Source organism: Anticarsia gemmatalis, chromosome 13 (assembly GCF_050436995.1).
Source record: "Anticarsia gemmatalis isolate Benzon Research Colony breed Stoneville strain chromosome 13, ilAntGemm2 primary, whole genome shotgun sequence".
Classification (NCBI taxonomy): Eukaryota; Metazoa; Arthropoda; class Insecta; order Lepidoptera; family Erebidae; genus Anticarsia; species Anticarsia gemmatalis.
The window spans coordinates 8460185-8484416 of NC_134757.1; the positions used below are offsets into that span (position 1 = coordinate 8460185).

Genomic DNA, 24232 nt, shown 5'->3' on the forward strand with positions numbered 1-24232 from the left:
CGTTCAAACAAACAAACCAACTCTTCAGCTTTATAATATTAGTATAGATTAGAAGGTGTAAGATGCATCTCGCAGAGCAGCGCGAGCTAACTATCGCGCCTCGTCGCGTCTCAGTGTGAGCTGACCTTAACTGTACGTTATTCTTAGTTAAACATTGAAAAAGTCCCTTTTAATTCGTTCCTATAGCGTTTCATTCATACTACAGCTAGCCAGTTGTAGACAGTCGACAGTAAGCATGCCCCAATGCACACATATTATTATTACCAGCAATCCCTACGATTTGACTACTTTATGATAGTTTGATAACTAGACTAATTTTTTGTTCAGTTTTTCTGTTCTGACTTAAACTCTGAAAATACTGGGGAAACTGAGTATACTACTCGTATAGAGACAGACTTTATCAGTAAACGTAAAATGATGTTAAAGCAAAACAATACGTTATAAATTTATAAGAATATTATTTAATTACACTTAATAATTATAATTTGGTTCGGGCGGGTGTGGGGGGAAGGGAGGATGTCCGAACGGTGGTGGTCCACGGGGCGGGAACTGGGGTCTGAAGGATGGTGGCGGTGGTCTCCAAGGCGGGGGAGGTCTTGCACCTGGAGGGGGTGGAGGTCCAAAGCCTGGGGGTCCGAAGGGCGGTGGTGGGAAGTGATGGAATGGGGGCGGAGGGGGTGGTGGTCCTGGCGGTGGTGGTGGCCCAGGTGGGGGCGGCATGGATGATGGTGGCGGGGGAGGGGCTGTGAGCGGGAGGGGCGGCGGTGGTCTCGCGTTCATCGGCGGTCCTTGCGGCGGCATTGGTGATGGGGTCGGTGGCGGCGGCGGCGCCATTAGCACTGGACCCATCATGGTTGGAGGAGCGTCCGCGAACAGTTGATGAGGACGGTCCGCGTGTGATAGTGGGTTTTGGGCGGCGAGTAATCTGGAAAAGATAAGTCGATTTTTAGTGAAATGCCACTTCACCAGTTAGAATACGCTAAACATTATTACATAAAAAAGCCCATTTACTTTAAAATACCCATTAAATAAGCCAATATTATACATTCTCGAAAAGAACAGATACAATATTGTGCCTATTCTAAAACTTTTAACTATACACTATATTGATTCCATCCAACATTAACACTGGTGTAAGTTTTCTAAAACATGATGTGAATTCTTTGTTCTAGTCATTATGTTCATCATTTTAGTAATTGTTTACCTAAACTTAACAATTCCTTTAAAAATATGTAAGTATTTATTTATATGTGTACTCTTTACCTTTCCGCAGCAGATCCGTGCCTCTCTCCCTTGACATCTTTCTTGAAAGCGTATGACACAGATATGGGTCTGTTACAGAGATACTGATTATTCATAGCTTCTATCGCCGCGTCGGATGCTTCGAATGAAGCGAAGTTTATAAATGCAAATGCTTTTGAGTTACCGGTTTCTGGGTCTCTCATCACCTGAAGGAAAGAGTTTGCATTTTGATTATAAATATCACATTGACACAAAGTACAATCAGACCCAATCTTATTATTTATGTGTCACAGATATCTGTGAGACCCAAATTTACTGCACCTCAATGGCAAGGAAATGACAGAAACCGTTATAGTGTATCTCTTTGTAAAATTGTGTCTACATTAAAATGATACTCAACTAGCTAATGGATACAAGTCACTTAGCTGAGCTGATTAAGAGATATTTTTCAAAAAACAGCTGCCGGTTCAATCCTGAATTCTTCAACTGCCATCATGTATTTCATAAATATTGCTTTTAATCAATTTAACTATGAAAAAATCTTTATTCTTACCTTTGGTGTTTGTAATATAACTCCAAAAGCAGAGAATGTATCATACAATAGTTTTTCATCTACTTCTGGGTCTAAGTTTCCTATGAACACATTGGCACCAACGTCTAGATTCTTCTGATGAGCTGAAGCTTTGTTCACTCTCACCGGTTTACCATATAGCTTTATCATATTCATTACCTGGAAAATAAGACATGTCATGTACTTTTGTAAACATTTCTACTTAACTATGTATAAAGTTTTGAAATGGTTTCAATGTTGTAACAAATATAACTCGAACAAGAGTGACTAGTCAATGAGAACATACAAAAATTGGGCTCATAGTAGTTATGCTATAGTGACTATAATATTAACAAGCAAAACATAACTACTATGCTACTATACATACTTACTATACAAACAAGTTTACTATACATACAAGCATAACTACTATGAGCCCAATTTTTATTTTTTTGCTCTGGCTATTATAGTATAGTCTAACAACATCATAGAGAGTACTTACTTTTATAGCATAGTCTGCATCCTCCTCTCCCATGAACTCCACAAATCCATATCCTTGATGTGTTTGGGTAACTCTATCTTTGGGCATATGGACATTCACTGAAAGAAACAAATATAACTCATAAATACAATACTTACTATAGTCTTATGGCATAGTAAAAAATTTTTGATGAATTTGATGAGATTATAAAATAATCCTGCTTCTTTTTTGAGAGTAGCTTTATACATTACTAGCTGACCCGCGCAACTTCGCTTGCTTCACATAAGAGAGAATGGGTCAAAATTTTCCCCGTTTTTGTAACATTTTTCAGTGGTGCTCTGCTCCTATTGGTCGTAGCGTAATGATATATAGCCTATAGCCTTCCTCAATAAATGGACTATCTAACACTGAAAGAATTTTTCAAATCGGCCCAGTAGTTCCTGAGATTAGCGCGTTCAAACAAACAAACAAACAAACTCTTCAGCTTTATAATATTAGTATAGATATACCAGGTCTATGTCAGCTGTATATGCAGGTCACTGTTGTTTTACATTCTGGCAATTGTATACTGCCAGCCATTAACCTAGCACACAAGGATACTTTTTCATATGGGAAATAGTCTCCAACAATAAACAATGTTCTACCTGTTAATTTTGGTCAAAGATTTTCTTGCAGAATAATAAGTACGCACAATCAAGCATTTTTCAGCATACATAGTGCCTAATTTGAGCATTTAAATTCCAATAAATGCCAGTAACAACATTAGATAAAATTATTAGATATTTAAGGTGCGTATTAATAGCACTGTAGTTTGTTAAACGTGTAATTTATTAGTCGTTTACGTACCCACGGGTCCTGATTGTACAAATAGCTCCCACAACAAGCTCTCCGTGACTCTGTCATCCAAACCGCCAACGTAGATCGTAGCATCTAAAAAACACAATAAAACAATGTTTTACAGAAAAATTATATTGTATTCACAAGAACATAAACCATAGAAGGTAATTTGATATTCTCGCCGAGCAATGTCCTCTAATGTAATTAATAAACGAGTTACAACAAACTTAAACACAGTACTTAACCTCAAATATCTGATAACTTTTAAACTTGTTATTAAAACTATCTCATGGGATTCTGTTAGTGCACACATGACAAACATTATGTTATTTGAGGATAGTGGAATATAAATTCATTGAAATAAGCGAAAATACCTTGGTTTCTTTCGGCGATAGGTCCCGCTGCCATTTTTATTGACAAGCGTCCGACCTGATATGACACTTGACAGAAAAATAATGAATGAACTAATCTTTCACAGCACAGATATGATATCAACCGTCCTAGCTTGTCTGATTTCGATCCAATGGTAAAGATAAAAATATTTCTAAAATGTTAGTCGTTAGCATTACTATTAACTATTTACTAAATAACTAATCTAACGCTCTTACTGTATATTACGAACAGTGCCTTTCAATCTTCTATACAATTTAAAAATATTAGTAAGTCAGTGAACTGTTCCTTAAAGTAAACGCTTATTAATAGTTTACATTGATATATTTTTCATGTAAATCCTTATTTATGTCCCCATTATATAAAAACTACCTAGGTACATTCCCTAATATAAATCATCACATAGGTAGGTAGGTACCGCACGTCGTCGTCACAGAAAGCTTAGTGTTACCATTATTTAGCAAATGAATACGCCAGCTAAAGTAAATTTATTGCAGAATGTGCGCATTTGTTATGTTTGTGTTGTGTGTGCTTGTCAGCTGTCACTAAAAAAAACAAACTCATTAAATTTCATTCGAGCGCGCATCTTCGATAACTTCGTTCGCGTGTATTTTTCCATTAAGAATTCTGGAAAGAAATAATAAAAATGCAGAGTGCATCTGATGTGTTATCTTCTTTGTTTTGGTTTAAAGACGACAGTGATGTGGACGAAGAAAAAGAACACCAAATAATAGAACAGTTTGTGCACAATGTTGAAGATTTTAGTTCACAGTACGGTAGCGAAATCAGTGTTTCGTATACGGCGTTCAATCTTCGTGGGCCGCCTTCCAACTTTCCTGATTACGGCGATTATCCCCAGGCTTTCGTGATGGTATTATTTTATAAATTTATATAAATCTCTATTTTCGTTACATTTGCCTTTTGCTTTGATGTTATTTCAATATTTTTCCGCGGAACATGGGTTTGTTATTTATTACTAAACGGTACCCCACGCGGCTTCTAGAACTTAGAAGCACTTGCATAGTTTTCCTGCCTAACTAGAGTTCTTTTACTTACGTTTTGTTTCTCCGCATACCGAAAATCAGTATAGTATAATTAGCTTGCGTATTTTTCTTAGAAAAAGTTATAAATGAAGACCATCATTAATCGGCGTATATTTTTTAAAATTAGAAAGCTTAGTAGTCCTGAATATTGAGTCAAAGATCTGCATTATACTTCCTGATGCATAAAAATCAAGGGCACCCTATTAATAAACCACTTCAACCAAACATTTTCTTTTAATATGTGAAGGGAAGACAAGTTTGTGTGTTTTTTAAAAGTAACCATAACATTAAACAATCATTTAATAACTAGCCTTGAAAAAGTATAAATGTCACTGGACTTTTTTGATAGTGGTTTATTTACACTTACTTTTTTATTTTTTATTGTTGATCACTAACAAGGTAATAAATAAAAGTATAATAAAAAAAATCTTAACAGTTCCTTGTTTGAATTTTGACTCAACTTACAATGAAATTGTGTTTTATTAATTGTAATAGTTTACAAGCAATTTTTAATTATTTGATAAGATTGTCTCTATGGCTATGTAAACTATCCCATTATTCTGCAACTGACCGGTTGCTATGTACTATTTATGATAATATGATAAAATGCATCTATGATCATTATTACAAGATTAATGCATTTACCTTTACTATAAATGCTTTGAATCACATAGGAGGAATTTTAACTAAAGGTATAAAAAGCAATAAATAATTCATCATTTTTATAGAGAACCTATGGGACTTGGTGGGAGGAAGCCCCGTCAGCCCAAGAAGACTATATGCCACAGAATGCTAATGCTATAACAAGCCAAGATTTTGTAGGTAAGTTCATCAATTTAATTAAAAAACAATACTTGATTGGATGAGGAAATCTGAGGAGGTAGTAGTAGTCAGAGGAAAGAACTTTCCCTAAACCTTGGGAATAGAGGATTATTTTCTGTAATCATAATCTATTATGTATTTTTATTCTTTATTGTTAGGATGGGCAGTACCTAGTTCAATTGTTTTACTGGTATGGTTGGACATAAATTGTCCCAAACCAAAAAATCCATTCACTAGATTAATTATTTAAAAAAAATCTTTTTGGGGAAATTTTTCTTTATGCATGTATTGTAAATGCTAAAACATGTTGTGTTTGTTAGTGCCAGTTATTTGGCAAATATATGTGGGGGTCAACCCATATTATTTATCTTGACCTTGAGTTTTCACCTAACTAGGTACCTATGTAGTAATTCATACATAACATGTCATGTGTCATCAAGCCATGATATTAATTGAAAGGAAAAGACACTAGACTAGAATATAAACAAGATATAACTATTTAACTGTTTGAAATAGATATCTATTGTATGAAGTCACATAATGCACATTGTCTTTACTTCTAACTTTCTCTATATGTGTTAATTGTTTTATGTAAGTGTAGGGCAAAGGCTAGTAGATTATGAATGGTAGACTCAGACTACATTATTCTTCATACATATTTCTATACACGATACGAAATATATATAAAATCATGCCCTCTTCCCTAGGGCCTCTTACATAGGGGTAGGCAGAAACTAAAGAACGCTACTTGGTACGACCTATACGAACTTTAATAATCGTTATTATCTCTACCCTGATTACTTTATTTGTATCGCATTTATAGTATACTAGCTGACCCCCGCAACTTCGCTTGCGTCACATAAGAGAGAAACATAATTTTCCCCGTTTTTGTAACATTTTTCGTTGTTACTCCGCTCCTAATGGTCGTAGCGTGATGTTATATATACCCTAAGGCCTTCCTCGATAAATGGTCTATTCAATACAGAATTTTCCACTTCGAACCAGTAGTTCCTGAGATTAGCGCGTTCAATATTAGTATAAATGTATCTATGGAACTTTCTAGTAACCTACTTCAAAGTGGCGTACCTTATAAGTTCGTGGCCGTAATTTTGTTTGTATAATGGTACCTTTATCCGAACATTTCTCTCTCTAATGAGTTTTAACTGCTATTTATAGGTATATCCAACTTGAAGGCGTGTGAAGTTTTCAGTTAAGTAAAACAATGGTCCTTGAACCGTTAATGAACTAGTTTCTAGTGCTTTAATTACACGATGCATTCACATTGTTAAATATTGGCATATTCATTGAAACTAAATATGTATATGTATTTTGTACAAATACATATTTACTAATTTGACATCTAAAAATTGCAACAACTAGGGGTGATATTTTTTAAAGTCTCACCTATTTTACATAATTTAAAAGTACCCAAAATTCCCTCGAAATAAATCTGTTTATAAGCCGAAAGCTTCGCGGAAATATGCAAATTATCTAAACCAGAGACGCTCTATCCGCAGTCGTCAAGTTGCTCATTCTTCTCTCTATTAGAATTTTCACGCACTTTCGACAGTAGCCAGGCAACATCATTCATCCAATAAAACAAAGTGCGAAAGTCGGAACAGTTGCATTGGAGCTCGTTTCAACTATATTAATGTACAATTACCAACAACCATAGTCGTCAGTGCGTGATAGTACTAGTTCTAGATGCAATATATTTGTAACTTGATACATCTTGCGTCTATTGAAGAAACCCAGTTGCAAACAACATAATTTTCGACAGAAGTATCCTTCGAAAAAGTAGTGTACCCACTGGAGGTGTCTGTCTTCGAGACTTACAACCCTGGTGCGTTGGTGAGGATCTGGGCTAGAGGTCCTTCCACCTGGATATTGCTGTGGGAGGGAGAGCCTGAATATGTTGGAGACACTCCTAGGATCTTCAGCCCGCCAATTAGGCAGCTTAATGTACCAACGAGGTAAGTTCTTTAGATTATATTTTTGTTTATTTATCTATTTAAACCGGAGGGTATTTTTTTTTTAATGTCGCAAATCTATTCGAGTCTAGTCGCAAGACCGAATATCCTAAAAAGTTACATGGTACTGTAAGAATATTACGAAATGCTTACGACCATCTCTACCATAGAAATGTTCTACACAAAGATTTCAGGAAACGTCACTTACATTTAAAATAAAATATATAAAATAAATTTCGTTTGACAGGATCTTGCGGCTGGAGTTCAACCATAAACTGCTGCCTTATTATACGGAACTAGACGCAGTGTTACTTCGCGGGAAACAGCCCCCTGACTTAGTGAAGACTATGAGGAACAACTTCTCATACTCCTCTCTGTTTTATAAGAAAACTCAGCCCGTGGTTGAAGAAGGTATGTGCTATTTACACGGTCATATCCATTTCAATAATTTTAAGACTTCTTTTTCATTTATTTCGTAAAAAAAATCCACAGCTCTTATTTAAAGGTGTTATAAACTTTATGAAAACTGAGACAACAAATATTAGAGATTTTCTTCCCCGCGATCGATAATATGAAAAGTTATTGTTCCTTTTTTAAGTAAACAAATTATATAATTTTTGTTTATGCCGGTAACCTGTAAACACGAGACGAAGGTCCAATCGTGATTCCATTATGTTCGTGCAGTCACTTGTTTGACACGAAGCCTGCTATTTTTCTAACTTTTTCTTTGTCGCGTGCTTTTCCGGGTTAGTACAAAGCCCAGCAAGAACTGCTCGTTTTCCTGCTTCCTACTCTTTGATGTTTCAATTTTGTTGTAAATATTAGGTTGGAGTTTGTAATTTAAGTAATATGTACTGCGGAATTCAATTGGTTATAAAACTGAACAATATTTACTTATACTTGAATGCAACATTTACATTATTTTGTTGTTAGTTAAAATGTGATCATTCATGTGATGTACGTCATTACTATTTTTTGTCGTATCGGCTGTAATCATGAACCCAACGCAGGAATCAGTAAAAAACTAACAAACAAATTATTTTCGATATTAGATTTTCTTTTCCGAAAGTTGCATCAATAAGATTCAGTGAGACCAGTGTCACCTGCAATTATTCAGTACCTTTTTGCTATAAATAGCTGAATCTAAATGTAGCACGAATAATTATGTTAATCACTGACGCATGCAGTATTTTATAACGTTAAATCTACGACCTCGTAGGTCTTCTGGACTAATTTACGGTATGATGAGCCACACACCTTATGCAAACACCTTTCCTATTAATAGGCTTAAAGATAACATGTATATAAACTGTTTATGTAAACATTACATCATATAGACATTCTTTGAAGGTTTTAGTAGTATATTACGTTGAGTATGTAATAGGGGATGAGCCTTTTGTCGGCTGTCTAGTAAAGTAGTAGTCTGCCAGACTGATATTGTTACATGTGTTGGTAATATAAATCTATTTATAAAATTTCTTCATAATGCTGGCTGTTGCGAAATTGGACCTAAAATTGGAAGTTCTTTGGTTGATAAAAAAATACTATAGCAAATAGTTTCGGACAATTTTTAAGCCCGAGAGTGGGAAAGATCCTTCATAAAACTTATATTAAGTCAATATATTAAAGGAATACTGTCGAATACAGAACTTTAATTTCAACACTTTTTAAAGTTTTCCTTATCCCAGATCTTATTGCTGCATCTAGTACATTAACAAAAATAGTAAGGCTTTTGTACTGTTTAAAACAAATTGATACATATAGATCCGTGAGAAAACAATTTGAAAAATTTCTTCCATCGATTCAATTGAACCGTAATCAAGGTACTCACGTGACTATAAACACGTGATTGCTTCAGTGATTAAAAAATGTTATAAGATAACAGAAGCGATCAGTTATCCTCTGTTTGTTTTGCAATAAATATCTCGAGTATGCATAACTACGTAACAGTCATTGATTGATATTATTGCCTATGGTCATGTTCAATGACACATGCATTTAAAGAACTTTCAGCCATTTGGCGAACGTATTTAGGTTCAAATTTGCATTTTCGTTGCCAAGTAAATCTGTTAGTACGTAATAAGTGGTACATTTAATTTAAGTGTTTCACGTTTTCACTGACGAAGTATTGACGTAAAAGTATCGAGTTGTCTGAAGTTCCGTAACAGAACGAGTATTGAATTTGCAACCAGTAGTTTTAACCACCATTTATTAACAGTAGAATTTCTTTCACCTTACATCAGAGAAACTATATTTTCCTAACAACTACTACCTACATTTTTTTTATTTCGGCCAGTGGCGGAATCGACTATATTTATCCTGTAGCCCGTCAACTGATATTCTATATTGTAAATTTTATACACTACCGCCACTCGGGCGCCTCGCATACAAGGCTCTAATTACTAAGTTGTCTACTCTACTAAGTTGTCGAATTACACCAGTTTTTCTGATCGGTAGATGTCATAATACAGTGTTATACATTATCTTGCAGGCAATAAAAGAAGGCGTGGGCTAGGATAAAATAAGTACATAATTACGTAGCCTAGTCTCTAGAACATCTAGGATATTGACGTCATTCTGCAAGATGTTAGATTGTGTGATAACATCTCAAGACGGGGATAATCTGTACTATAAAACTTAAAAGATTTGTTTATTTGTTTGAGTTTAAACGCATAAATATTCTTGTATAAGCCATACTAACGTTGAGCAAGCTCTCAACGTTAATATGGCTTATACAAGAATGTAACATCTCTATGTAACATCACGCCAGCATCGTTTGAAAGTGTCGTATTCAGGAAATACGCAAATGATACGGCTGGGCTTAGTTAGCAATGTATTCAAGGAAGTGAATTGTCTACGCTATAAAATATAATCAAGCAATATTAGAATTATTGGTCTGTTTATTATCTAAATTAGTGATTGTTGACTTCACGAGGCATTTCCCTTCTAAGTATGTTTTGCTTGTTTCAGGTCAACTTCTGAACAGGATCATAGCTTCAAATCTTCACGAGTCCATCGTCTCCCAAATTCCTCCGCCGCGCACTCAGAAACAGATCGACACAGGACCACCACTTGGGGATTTCCAACAACTACCGGTAAGTTACTCAAACCATTTGATAAAACAAAAAAACACCTCTTTTTTTCGATATGTGTTGCTGAACCAATTATCAGGGATATCGCATTTATTAAACTGATGTCACTGTTATCAACGACAGCACTGATCTTCAATATAAGTGTCTTGACTGTTTTCTAAATTCGCAATTTTTCGGCCATCACTTACCCATAAATTCAACATCTAAGAAGATACACACGTAGTTTTGAGAGAGACAGACACTCAACATAATAATATATTCTTGTTCTGTTGGTTAAGTCCACTATTAACCACTGAACGCAGTGGTGGCACATCAATTCCTTATTGCGACCAGTCACGCAAGACTCAGGTTAGTCTTAGAGCAAACGGCAACTTGAGTTATTCACTTTTCATAAAATCACACCAGTCAGAGCCAGTCCGATCTGAACTAACGCCACTTGGTACGATCCTTACAAACTTCCCTTGCCTCATTTTCATCTATAAATCTTGTCATACAGGACAATAAGACATAGCCGATTTAATCTGTGTATCTCTTTCTAGAATTTTTAATCTGGTTGTAATATATCCTCGTACTGTTCAAAACTCATCGCAATAAAGATATTTTTCCTGCAATCGTCTAAAGAAAAATCTTATCATCTCGACTGTATTTAAATAGTACCTATTCTATAAAGTTCCTATCTACCTAGTGATAATTTTTGCACTAAGGTTACCAAAGGGGGCGATGCCATTATGTTTTCGTTACCTACAAGGTGACCTGCTGTTTAGCATTTTTTAAATATATGAGTTTGTTTAAATCATGAGATACTGATAGATATTACCATGTACGTATGTTGTTCTCGAAACATTTTCAGTATTAACATAGAGACAGCTGTTGTTGCCTACCAAAGGCTGTTCTGTGGGGTACATTTGAGACGAAGCTTGACGAAAGCATTCCTCTATTGTAACGTATAATTGAAAACGTTATTGTATTAGTTACTAGTGGATTTTTATGCAGTAGTCTTCATCAGTTCTCAAACTCAGTTTTCAATTGATAACAGTCTGCAATAAACCGTTCAGTGATGGGTTGATTAAAGAAGGTGCGAAAGCTTATGTAGCAGTTTATAAGTGTTAATATGTATTTAGTTTACGTGAAGATAGATTGTTGCATTTATTTATTTATCTCGAGTCATTTATTTCCAAAGAAACGACAGTATTTGCGGCAGGATAGTGCAAATAGAAGTGTATGAAACACTTATTAAGAATTCTGTTTTGCGAGCGAACGAAATACCTAGCACAAATAACAGTAACAAAGATTCCTGGATAAAACCGAGATTAGAAGCTAGCTTATCAATATGAACAGTAGTTAAATTAAAACTATGTATAGATGTTATCGCTATGATCGTTAAATCTCGCAGTGTCAATGTTACGTAAATAAAACTGACCTAGACAGTGAGTCATGCGCATAACAATAGCTGCAGTTCAACTATATAATATGCTTGTGGAAAATATCAGCGGAAGAACTCTGTCTATAAGACAATGTGTTTTGTCTAGTGGCTTCAGAATACAGGAAGGAGTTATGTTGTATAGAGACTTGTTCTTTTAATTTTAACCTGCCCAAGTCAGTTAAACTCACTAGAGAGTATTACAAGTATTTTGGCACCCAGTAGCCAGCGATCGGCCACTAAATGTGTTTTTTTTTTATTAGACACACAAGATAATTTAACATTTTACCAGGGAAAATCGGGTATCCGAAGTTTTTTTTTTCAGGAGTCTTTTACTACGTCGATCCACGACTGAGACCTTCGACTACTTCTGTTCCAAAAACATTTTCTGCACATAAGTAACCACTAAAGTCTGCTTTTTCGTTGCCAATCTGAATTGATTCTGATTGATATTGACATTGACTGATAAAAACTGATATAGTCCTATTAGTGGAATGAGCTTACGACAGGGCTACAATCAGATACTAGGCAACTAAGTGCTCGGAGTAGAGAACCGGAGTGTATAACAAAGGTATACTCTGTTTCATTACTCTCATAACCCGATTGCCTGTAGACCTACACACTTATAGAGGTCAATCAGCCTTGATAGTTAGCACTCTTAAAAACAAATTATCACCAAAAAAGCACACAACTGCTAGACTCACAACAAAATACTATAGTAGTTAATTTACTCTACGGCGAGACCGTGTCCAAAGATTGCACAACTGACCCGTTCTTATCGATATATTGTGACTGCATATCAACATCTCGGTTTTATTCCTGCATTAGACATACCATATAGCGTACTATTTGATACAAGTAGACATGGCAACACGTGGGAATATGAGTACAGTCACGTGATGAATGAAAAGTAAATTATCGGTTTTTATGAACAATCGTAAACTATCGCATAAAACATCGATTCAATAATATCACTATGAAATTACATTTTGGACTGTACTGCAATTGTTTAAAGTACAAATTTAAATGCAGTTTTTTTAGAGTAAAGTAATTGGGACACGCTTATCTGAGCTATGTATGGTTATTATGTCATAATGCATCGAGTAACAAATATTTACGTCTATAATTCGTTCTTTACATACCGATATCGCATTTCAGACATACTTGCGATTAGTGATCACACTAATAATAAACTTGTTTTAAACTAAGATAAAGTCTGAGAAGTAATGTAAACATCATGTGTTTACATTCTGGTAGACGTATGTCGCTCTATCATAGATAGACGACTATACGTATACACTCTTGTACGTATACGTAAAATGTACTTACTAATCGTGCATATATTCTTATGCTTTAGTTTAGGTACTCGTGAGCCATAAAAAGCTAATGTAGGTTGGTACGTACATACATAATAATATTACGCCTGATATATCCGAAGGTGTAGGCAGATGTGCAATACACCCACGTTTCGCCATTAACAGTGCTAGTCCCATGTAATAGGGGGCAAGCCTATTGCCGTTTACCTTGCAAGTTCTCAAACTTCAGGCTACTCGACATTCTAATATAAATTAGAAAATATCAATAGCAATTTGCCCAAATGGGAAATCGAACCCGATACCCCCTCATGATTACCTGTCAGAAACGCTATTGACCACGTCACAGAGGTTTTAACTACTTCTTTCTTCTCTTCTTCTAATCCGAGTTTTAGCGCTACAATAATTCAAGCACTACTCTAGCAGCACAGACTAACTACTTTATATTTTTTAAAGCAGTCATAGGTTAGCCGTAATTGAAAATTATCGCAGCTTATAACTATAGCCCAATTAATAGCTATATGACTAACTGCCATAAGTGGTTGACGATTGTTATTTTTCATATAATGGAAATATACAAATAACGCTACGGGGTGCACGTTGTACGCGTCAAGGTCAAACATAGTAAGATTATAAATGTTGCGAGTAGGTATGAAATTATGCGTTTACTGATAACCACGAAATTATTCATAATATTTGTATAGGTATCTATCTTATGCTTGATTATGAGATATTTATGTAATTATGAATGTCAGGATTTTGTTATCAATAAATATTTCAGGATTTATGATTCCGAAAATAAGTTTCACAAACAAAAACGGACATTTCACATCACCATTTAAAAACTGGAACCTGTGTTGCAGTATAATAAAGGTATAGGCACTCACCACACAATAAAAAGGAAATGTATTACAGATTTATTTGACTGTTGCCATTAAACTACACTATGAGATGTACATATATTTGCTATCATATTATTGTATTAAACTGCATGCTAGGTTTAAGATTTTTGTCTGAATTTAATTTAATTTGAGTATATATTATTTGTTTCAGGACGAAACCATACTATGTGTGATGAAGTACTTAGACATCCAGTCCCTGTGCCGCTGCGCGCAAGTCAACAAACACTTCAACAGACTCGCTTCAGACGCTATCTTATACCGGAGCATCGATCTCAGACCATATTGGCATTGTGTGCAGTCTCAGGTAAAATATCTCTAGACAGTATTTATTCTACATTACATTCTTATTTATTGTGAGTAATTCGCAACGTACCTGCTACGGTATAAAGGGGCCAGGAGACACAAAGAAGATTCAGGCGATATGTTTCTTATCACTAAAAACAATCAAAAAGATCTTTGAGGTCTGAAGAAAACATATCTACATTTCGGATACGGATACCTTTTTGGCGATGCCTAGCTTATGAATTTATACTATCTTACAGACTTAATAAGCTCATGCTAGACTACCAAATACTAGATTATGGTCGTGTGTCGATTCGTTGGTTGTTCAAAACGTGCACGTGCATGCTCGTGTACGTTCGACAAAATATGCCGCTAAATGGCAAACGCTTAAAGATACTTTGTATATGGATTAACTTTGAATAAACAACAACACCTAAGAAACAACAAAAAAAGACAATTGTACTAAGTTCTCATTATCCATTCACTTTATGCATTCATTTTTCCTCAACAGGTACTAGTTACACTATCAATGCGCTGCAAGTTCCTTCAAAAACTCGACCTGTCTTGGTGCGGAAGCCATCGCATGATACAGTCTAATTACGTAGTCAAGTGAGTTGCAATTGCTATTTTACTTCGCTATCGACATCACATTGTGTGAATTTAAACAATGAATCGCGTGTATAGTTTACATTTTTCTAATGAAAAAATTATACATTTTATAGTTGCACTGATTGAATTTATTGAAATTTGTATTCATTGTTGCAATGATGGTAATTAAACAACATTTGTTGTAAAACTTATGCATGAACAGCTGCATCTATCCATTTTATTTTGGCGCATTCTTCTAGACTTTACGTTTTTACTCTGCGTCTAATCCTACATAAATTATTGTCTTATTCTCGTGGGGCAAAAACCTAAAGAACGCCTTTTGCACCGATTTAAGCAAATCTTTTGTTTCTTCCTCATTCGTATCGTATGCGCACCTGATAGGCAGACAGACTTTCACATCAAATAATACTTATTATTCTGGAAGCGTAGAAGTACTAAATGGGTCGATGCATATCTTATCATTCGGGAAATGTTTAATTACATAACGTGCTTGTTTAATTTAAGTTATTATTAATATATGTATATTTGTTTAATAGTAAATGAGTCAATGTAGGCAACTTCAAATTTGTCTGTCTTTTGTTAAGCTATGACGTCATTGAAGTACGTGACGTCATTATTAAACTGTAATTTAACTTTATGACTATTGTTTCTGCGTGATTAATACTTTACGGCCTATTTGTTTCAAATACTTAATTTTATTGTTTGTTTATCTATGCCTACTCCTTATTAGTTAGCCTTGGTGTTGTATGACATCAGCGTTTTCCTATTGAACAATAATATCTAAGTTAGGCCATAAAATTTTACTTTATAATATTATTTTGCACCGATGTACTAACAAAGACTTAATACGACCTAAGAAATCCCTAGATCATACGAATTTTATTTCCAAATAACATTTCAGAAAGTATTTTACGTTTACTATTATTTTCTAATCCTACATTTCTAACGCAGAGCTAACTTCTAAGACAAAACTGTATATTTCAATCATATTTATTTCATTTTTTCGATTTAAAATGATCGTATCTGTTAAGTGATACAGTTCAAAGTATTTCAAGGTTTTGTTATAATTTGCAGTTTCCTCAAAGACAGCGGGGCCGAATTAACACATCTACGTATGAATTGCTGCAAATTCGTTGACAATTCAGTGCTAAGAGCGATTGTTGACACCTCCACTCACTTACAAGGTACTTCTTGTTCTTATTGTATCAATAATTAACTTTAAAATGTTAGTCATTCTATTTTTACTTTTGAATATAGCTTGCTGATTCAAATAATATTTACAGGTAGTTAAATTTCGGACTTAGTTAGTTGCATATTTATGTAAGAATTTTTGGTCCATCGTATAATTCAGACCCTAGTAACTTCAAACTCTGTCAATCTTCAATGTATGTACTCTCGCGTTGCATGTTTAATGTATGCATGTGATTGTTATAATGTTTAATGTATGTTGCACTCGCCGTGGTCGCTGGCTGGCTGACTGGCTGTCAGCCTGCGACCACAGCGAGTGCAACTTGCGCCGAAACGTTAGGCATTTTGAGGAAAAATGCGAATTCGCGTTAATTCCCGTATTCTATTATACATTAAACATGCAACGCGAGAGTTTAAAAGTTCTGTCAATCTTATATCCTCTGCAGTGTTAATTGTTTCTTTCGACATTTATAAATATAGTCCTTACTTAGTCCCCGTTGATCACGAATATACGAACGTGATCTCCTTTATGAACATTACCTAACTCCTTTAGAGAATTAAATCAAAAAACAGCATTGCCTTTAAATCACTTTGGCATGTGAATATCGTTTTACTCAAAACAATATTCGTACTCATAAAGTATATTGTCTATTTCAGAGTTATGCCTCCGATCAGTGGTCGGCTGTTCAAATTGGTTGAGCCTCGCGTCCCTCAAACGACTGAAGAGATTGGATGTGTACAGAACAGATATTACTACCATAGCTGCGGTGGCGATTGTCAGATCCAACCCTGGGTTACGCCATCTTAATGTTGGTATGTTGATATTAAAAATTGTTATTCTTTTAAACTTATTTTTTGATTTAGTTTACAGCACGTTGAGAAGCTTCCGAGATAACAAAGACAATATCTTGCGTAACGTATAAGCAAATATTAAATTATGAACCTAAAAGTAATATTCCTTTTTAATTTTAGGTCTTTAAATGTTTTATTAATAAGCAGAATATAACTCATATACAATAATATAATGTTCAATAAAGTCCAACTTTAAAATGATGAATGGGTACATATTTTAAAGAACACTAACATTGTCGTATATTTCATTATTATACAGAGAGCACACACTGCAAACATACAACTACTTTGTACAGAATTTCAGATACCTCTTTTAATATTTCAGGCTCATGCAAGATGATATCATCAATGGATGAGGTAGCGATCGCTTTGGGTGCAAACTGTCCGGAACTAGTATCAGTCGACTTTTGGAAGTCATACTCTTTGACTCCCAACGGCATTAGAGCTCTGGGCAACTGTAGGAAGCTGCAAGAACTCGATGTAGGGTGGTGGTAAGTGTCAGGGGGTATTACAGTTTATTTTTAAGCGGGATAAATTTTTGGACATCATAGATTTAAAACACATTATTATTTTATTATAAGACGAATGTTTTCAACTTAAGTATATAGGAATTATTACAAAAAAACTGTGTTAAAAATACTTACTTTTGTTATGATAATCGGAATAAATTGACTGACATGACGTCACCTTGTCACTATTTAGACAACAGTTAGTTGCTAACAACTGTTGTGTAACTACTAAAAGTTAGGTTGCTAGTAGTTCTAATAAGGCCCTAGGTATGTTTTTTCCCAAGAACTGTCCATGGAGGGAAAACAAGGCGTTTTTAATATAAATTTATAATTATTTCTTTAATAAAGTAACTAATCTATGCAATTTTTACTTAAGCTCTCACTACAATACAATATTAAAACACTAATCTTTAACAATTTCTCTTACTATTCCAGTCTGCAAGCCGGTGGTTCAGGTGAATGGCTAGCGTGGTTATCGGGAGGGGAACTTCGCAAGCTATTCCTCGGTGCTCTCCGCGGTGTGTGTGACCGTGATCTTCGCGCGCTACTGCCCCGTGCACCGAAGTTGGCACAACTCGACCTGTTGGGTGTTAGAGCTGTTACACCGGACATTTGCGACGCGTAAGTAACATTATTTAAATAAATAAATATTAATAAAAAAACTAACTAGTTACTGTTGCTGACACGCTCATCACGATTCACGAGTCTCAAGGCCTAATTTTGCTCTCTCTGGTTACGACTCCGCCATACCAGGCCACCGTCACTCGGCCGTACTTACAGCTATAAGTGCCTACAAATTCGCGTGGCGTCGGCACCACTCCGAGAGTCGAGTGTCGACGCTCACGCGTAGAGCTCGTGTGTGCGTTTATTAGAAGTTTTATGAGTAATATTATTATAAAAACGTTTAAAATAGAATGGCAGGTTTAAAGCATTGCTTATTTGATGGATGTTTGTCGAAAAAGAAGGACGAGGGATTGACATTTTTTTCATTACCTACAGATAAGGAAAGCTAAGTTCAAATTCATTTAAAAACTATAAAACTTTACAGTACCTACCTACCACAAAATAATAGTACTAACTATAATTAGTTACTTTGTTGATACTAACAATAATATGGACTCATGTCTGAATTATTAAGGAATTTGATACTTTATAATTACGAGAGCAACTTGCAAATGTGACTTTTTGTTTATGGAGATATTTCAACGAATTTGGTATTAAATGAAAGGTCTAAGACTAAAACTATTTTATCCGTTTGAATGATATAAATCGGTTCACAGGTTTAGGACATATGAAGAATATAAAATAGTAGAAATGTAAACAAACCAAAACAGGTAGCAACGATGCGGCGAGCCGACAACCCTAGCGTCATAGGTAACGCGTTACTCTACGCCAGTCAGTGAGAGAGTTACGCGTTAAAAGAGAGCGGGAATACTTAGGTGAATATGTCGCTAGGTACGGAGCGCTTATACGAGCTGAATTAGACTTTATTGCTTAGCAGCAAGAGTCGTTATTTCTATAAATTGTTACGGGGAGTGCGTGTTCTGTACTATAGTACTTATTATTCTGTGGCCATACGTTGAAAATTTATTGTAAGCTTCCCCTGGTTTCATTCAGAATGAATAGATGACAATTAATCCCAATTGTACTGATTGTTTTTCTCTTAAAAGTACGTAAAAACTAAAACTACGGGCTTTAAATGGAGTTTAAGTTAATCTGGATTATTTTATAATTTCAGGATCCTAGCAGAGTGCAGAGAGCTTAGACTTCTGGACGTGAGTTTCTGCGATCAGATTCAAGAATCTCAGGTATGACAATCTAATTAAATTTATAGTATAACTACATTTTCATTTGCTTATCTTATAATAATTCTTAATGGTTACATCGCAATAATAACAATTATTATATCTATAAGTACTAATCGTAATACTGTATAAAGGGTAAGAAAAGTAATAAAAATGAATTATATTACAGGTATTAGAATGGCGTCAACAGTACCCGCACGTGAGTATCAAAAGGTCATTCCAATCCGCCAACCTCAACACGGCTCCGAACCCACTCTTCCTGGCTCCGAGTTTAGAATAAAACAACCAACGACTTCTGGAAAACAAAAACATCTGTCAAACATTTTTGTGCCTTTATTTTCTATATTTTGATTACACTTTATTTTTTATACCAGTGGAATTTACATAGTCTAGTACTGCCATTTGAATACAAGATTTTCAACGACGGACGTGACGCGATATAACAAAAAACCGAACAGAACTATTGTGACTTGCTTCTTTCGTTTAACTTTCATGTTGTAATGCAGCAACAAGCTGGTTATCAGAAGGCAGAAAATATGTACAGTATACGCATAGTAAGGCCAACAAGACGAGATACAGAATGTTAACAAAGCTTCAGGGGTTCAAATGTTGACAACTCCGGTACTTACTTACGGTACGTACTGGCTGCTTTCGTGAACCACGAAACACAACGACATCTACTGCGCGTATGAGTTATAATGACAGAGATAATAATCGCTCGCTATCGCAATGTAACCTAGTAACGGTCTGTTTGGTTAAGTTTTTTATCTCGTTTGCTTAGCCTTACTTTAGACAAGAAGTCCCTCCGTTTTGTCATGCCATACTTCTTTATGTTCAGAACACACAAAATTAAAGCACATGCGGTTTGGAAACCGAATGCTTAACTGCTTTTTGTTGTGATGCATCACGTTTGTTGGTCATGTTGAATCACGTCTAAGGAAAAAAAAGAATCTTGACCTGTTTTATATTGAAAACAGACAGATGGGTTTGATGCAGATGGTAGTGTCTTCTAAAAACGGCTACTGTAAGATACTTCTTTTGTCTTCTGTATAGAGCAAATTTAATGAGTGCTCGTCAATGTTAAGTAAAAAAGTAATAAAAATGGAAAAGCATATAGTAGAATCGTTGTTGATGTCGTTTTGATACGATATAAGAGGGATTCTTTCTACAATTTTGATATTAATTTCTTAAATAAAGGCAAAAGAACTGAATTTCTGACTTCATAAAAACAACATTGCATTTTCGTATATATAAAAAACTACTGCAAAGTGTTGGCAGATTAAAATTTAAAAAATGTACTGCGCCGTGTTGCTAGAATAAAAAAAGAGCTATTGTGTATGTCGTGACTGCTTCTTATTGTTTATAGCAGTGTTCCTTTACCAGCTGTAGACGCTATTTAATTTTAATATATTAATGTGAGAAATGTTATGGAACATATTTATTGCTTTTAAAAGCTTGGGATATAGAAATATGTAATTGTACGCACTTACATTTTTCTTTCAATAAAGTATTGAAAAATAAAATTAACAGTAACTTTCTTAAATAATCTGTAAATTAAGCGACTTTTGATATTCAGATCGAATAAAAATCAGTTAAGTCTTCATCAGTAAAATACATTACTGTGCGATGAATTGAATTAATTATACCAATGTCTCATTGTAGTGATTCGTCGCTTAGAACTGAGAAACATTTTCTATTCAGCCATATATCTAAATTAAAAAATAAATTTAAAACCAGTGCATTATAAAATTCTAACGTGAAATTCTATACAGTCTGAGTCTCATTCCTATTATGCTCAGAAAATGTATTTTCCAACATTTAGGATAAAAAAATGTGTCATAAAAAAGACAGGACGTGTGATCTTTTATTTATTTGGCTTTAAACTATTACGTATCGATAGAGACTGCGCTAAACTTGACGCGAAAGACTACATTTTTGAATGCCAAAACATTTTAGACTTTAAGGCTTCTTCAACTAAGCTGAAAATGGAATAGCACAACCTGATAAAAAAAAATATAGCTAGTTTCAGGAAACAATCAATAGGCTAAGCAAAGGCTAAGCAATAAACTCAAAGGTTTATTGCTTTGTCAGGCCCGTTAAAGTTGGTGGTTGTTAGTTGTCTACTATTATATTATTAAACCAGTTTCAGAGGTTTTCGGGCGTTTCCAACCTTTTGACACTAGTTCCACCTTGTCGATGATGTTTTGGCAAATAAAATTCTCTCTTACGGTTTAACTAAGACTGACTAAATTTAAAACAAACATTCGTAATCTTTGTACGCATTTAAAATGGCGATAAATAATCTCCAAGTATAGGCAAAGCTTTTATTTGCTTGCTATTTTGTGCTTTTTGGAGAAAAATACGTTTTTACTTTTCGTTTTAAGGTCGCTTCCACTTTGTCAGCCATATTTTGCTATAAGAAACTATTATTATTGAAACAAACATTTTAGAAAATAGTTATATGATAACTTTTAAACATTTTGCATTGTAATACTATTATATAATATTACACGTTAGCTTGCGACCACGTCCAGTGTAACCTGTGCCGAATCGTAAAGCGAGCCAAGGTAAAATGCTTAATTGCATTGACTCCCATAGGAGAGAAATAGTATATTCACTTGAAGTGAAAGATTTAATATCGCAGCTTTGAAAGACGCTTAACGCGAAAAGAACATTATTTACTAGGCTTATAGAAGCTTATAGGAATATTATTTTTGCATTTGAATTGATATTTAAACGTTCATTTCATAAACTAAGTGTAATGGGGAAGAATGTTGAGCCTATAATTTAAAGTTTTAGATTTTATTTAATAATATAATATTCGTAATTGTAAGTCCATGTATCGCTATTTTTTATTATTTGCTCAAAATAATAATTTGATATTAGTCATTTTGTTAGATATATTATAATTATAATTTCAGTTGCATGTAATTTCTATAGTTTATGTAGTTTTAAGTATTGTCTTTTGGATTTATTGATGCTTGATGTGTGACTTCTAAACGCTATTTCAAGAACTGTGTGGTCAAATGTCAAAAGTTGATGAAAATCTTTTGGAACGAGAATTGACTATACGGTATCGAAAGAATAATATTGTCATTTACATTACCTTATATTATATATCTCGAAAGTTCTAACAACTGTCTTACAGTTCTTTAAGTATTAACGCCGTGTTCACTGCGTGCACGTCCATGCACGTGCAAACGTGCAATTTTTAGAAAACGTACACGACCTTTAATTATTTTTTTAAGTTCCTACAACTCATTACAATGTTAGAAAAACTATTAGATATTGCGTCATAAGAAAATTGCGGTCATTCAATTCTCGTTTCAACAGTCTTGTCCATGTTTTAGCGTTTGGATAATATCTACGTCTTACCTTTATGTAGCAACGAACTTTACTTGTAAGATTAAAATGACAGTTATCTTTACATACAAAGATATCTAAGCTGAAATTATTCATATTCTAAAGTACTATGCCCAATATTTTGTAAACACTTGTATGGGGTTAAATTATATTACTCGTCAATTTATATGTGTAGTTTTTCATGATATTATACGTATTGCAATTTAAAGTTTAAAACAAAATAATAGTCTTTCTAAAACCTTTTTAGGTGGACGTGACTTTCTTATTGCATAAAAAAAATTATACTTCCTATAAATAAAAATAATAATATTTGATTTTTGAATTTCATCTCATTCATTAATTTTATCCCCGGATTCACAAAACAAATTTAAATTAATGTTTGGATAAAGGCGTAGCGCCTTTTATTGACGCGGCTGTAAATTGCAATATTTATAATATTACTATACTATCTATCTACTAACTATTATAATATTATTATACTATCGGTACATAACATGATCTGAGCATAATATATCCTCATAAATTTTGGAAATATTTTACACAAAAGACATATAATATTTTTGCATACTTTGTAGTTCATTGGTAAGAGTAACTGTAGCTATGATATTGAGACTTACATAATTATAATATAGTATTATTTAAAAAGACGTTGGACTTGGGAAATGGCTAATTCTTTTACGCATCTGTAAAGCCAACAAAAGAGATATAGATATGAAACAAATTATTGGAAAACCTTTCTACGCGTGAAATTTTCTGAAACTCGAAAACGGCTTTTACCGACTGAAAGTTGAGGTCGTGATCATCATTTAATAGAATAGAATATCAACAACTAGAACTTTATTTGTATGACTATAACATTTATGTGTATTTTCGATGATCCGTAAAATGTATGGTCTACAAACAAAAGAGATATTGCTTTTGCAAAGCGAAAGAATAAAGAAACGATGTAGCAAAAATAACATTCTTATTGTGTATCTGATCTAACGTGTAACTAATGTCTAGGGGTGCGTTTCCACTTTAGCGGAGCTAAGTAGCACGGAGTGGAACCGATCACGACCGACCAATCACTTGGCTCGAAGCCACCGTTCTACATCAGCAGTGTTAGTCGATTGTCGATATGCGCTAACGTGTAAACGCACTCAAAGTATAAAATGATTTTTAAATATGATGCGTAAAAGATATAAGCCAAGATACAACAGCGCGCGGGGTGTCAGTGCAATGTCACAAGTCCAAAATTTCAGTCATAGACGCTAAGAATAAAGATTTAATGGATATTTTATTTGTTTTTTTTTTCTAATAAATGTATGAAACTATAACCAGTGTTTGATTTGAAATATTCCTTGATATTTATTACTCGAAACATAAAAAAAATTAATTGACAGATTTTTGAATCTATGAAAAATACGGGTTTTTCCTATTGCCTTGATGATTTTTGTGAAATCGTGCTTTGGGTTTCCTCAGATTTTCCGAAATCGAACTCCAACCTTACATACTTCAATGGATAAGATAAATAGTTAAGTATAATTATTACTAACTTCTTACCACAAATATGTATTTTTTTG

The 24232-nt window shown here is 34.3% G+C and overlaps 2 protein-coding genes across 3 annotated transcripts; one reads left to right on the forward strand and one right to left on the reverse strand.

Moving 5' to 3' along the window:
- Window positions 1-441: 441 nt before the first annotated feature.
- Window positions 442-3579, reverse strand: Spx (Spliceosomal protein on the X). Its single transcript, XM_076121577.1, has 6 exons — window positions 3485-3579; window positions 3120-3203; window positions 2295-2392; window positions 1796-1972; window positions 1264-1448; window positions 442-925 (listed from the first exon to the last, which is right to left on the reverse strand). The coding sequence occupies exons 1-6, from the start codon at window positions 3516-3518 to the stop codon at window positions 472-474; spliced, it is 1032 nt and encodes a 343-aa protein (XP_075977692.1). The 5' UTR covers window positions 3519-3579; the 3' UTR covers window positions 442-471.
- Window positions 3580-4038: 459 nt separating this feature from the next.
- Fbxl4 (F box and leucine-rich-repeat gene 4) lies at window positions 4039-23986 on the forward strand. 2 transcript variants are annotated; one of them, XM_076122338.1, is made up of 13 exons: window positions 4039-4371; window positions 5272-5365; window positions 7149-7338; window positions 7583-7746; window positions 10306-10430; window positions 14214-14366; window positions 14856-14953; window positions 16028-16137; window positions 16799-16954; window positions 17319-17484; window positions 17938-18123; window positions 19241-19310; window positions 19477-23986. In XM_076122338.1, exons 1-13 carry the CDS (start codon window positions 4147-4149, stop codon window positions 19585-19587), a joined length of 1848 nt encoding a protein of 615 aa, XP_075978453.1. In that variant the 5' UTR covers window positions 4039-4146; the 3' UTR covers window positions 19588-23986. The 2 variants fall into 2 exon arrangements, with proteins under 2 accessions (XP_075978453.1, XP_075978452.1); XM_076122337.1 differs by having other exon boundaries at window positions 4040-4371; window positions 7146-7338.
- The last annotated feature ends 246 nt before the right edge of the window (window positions 23987-24232 follow it).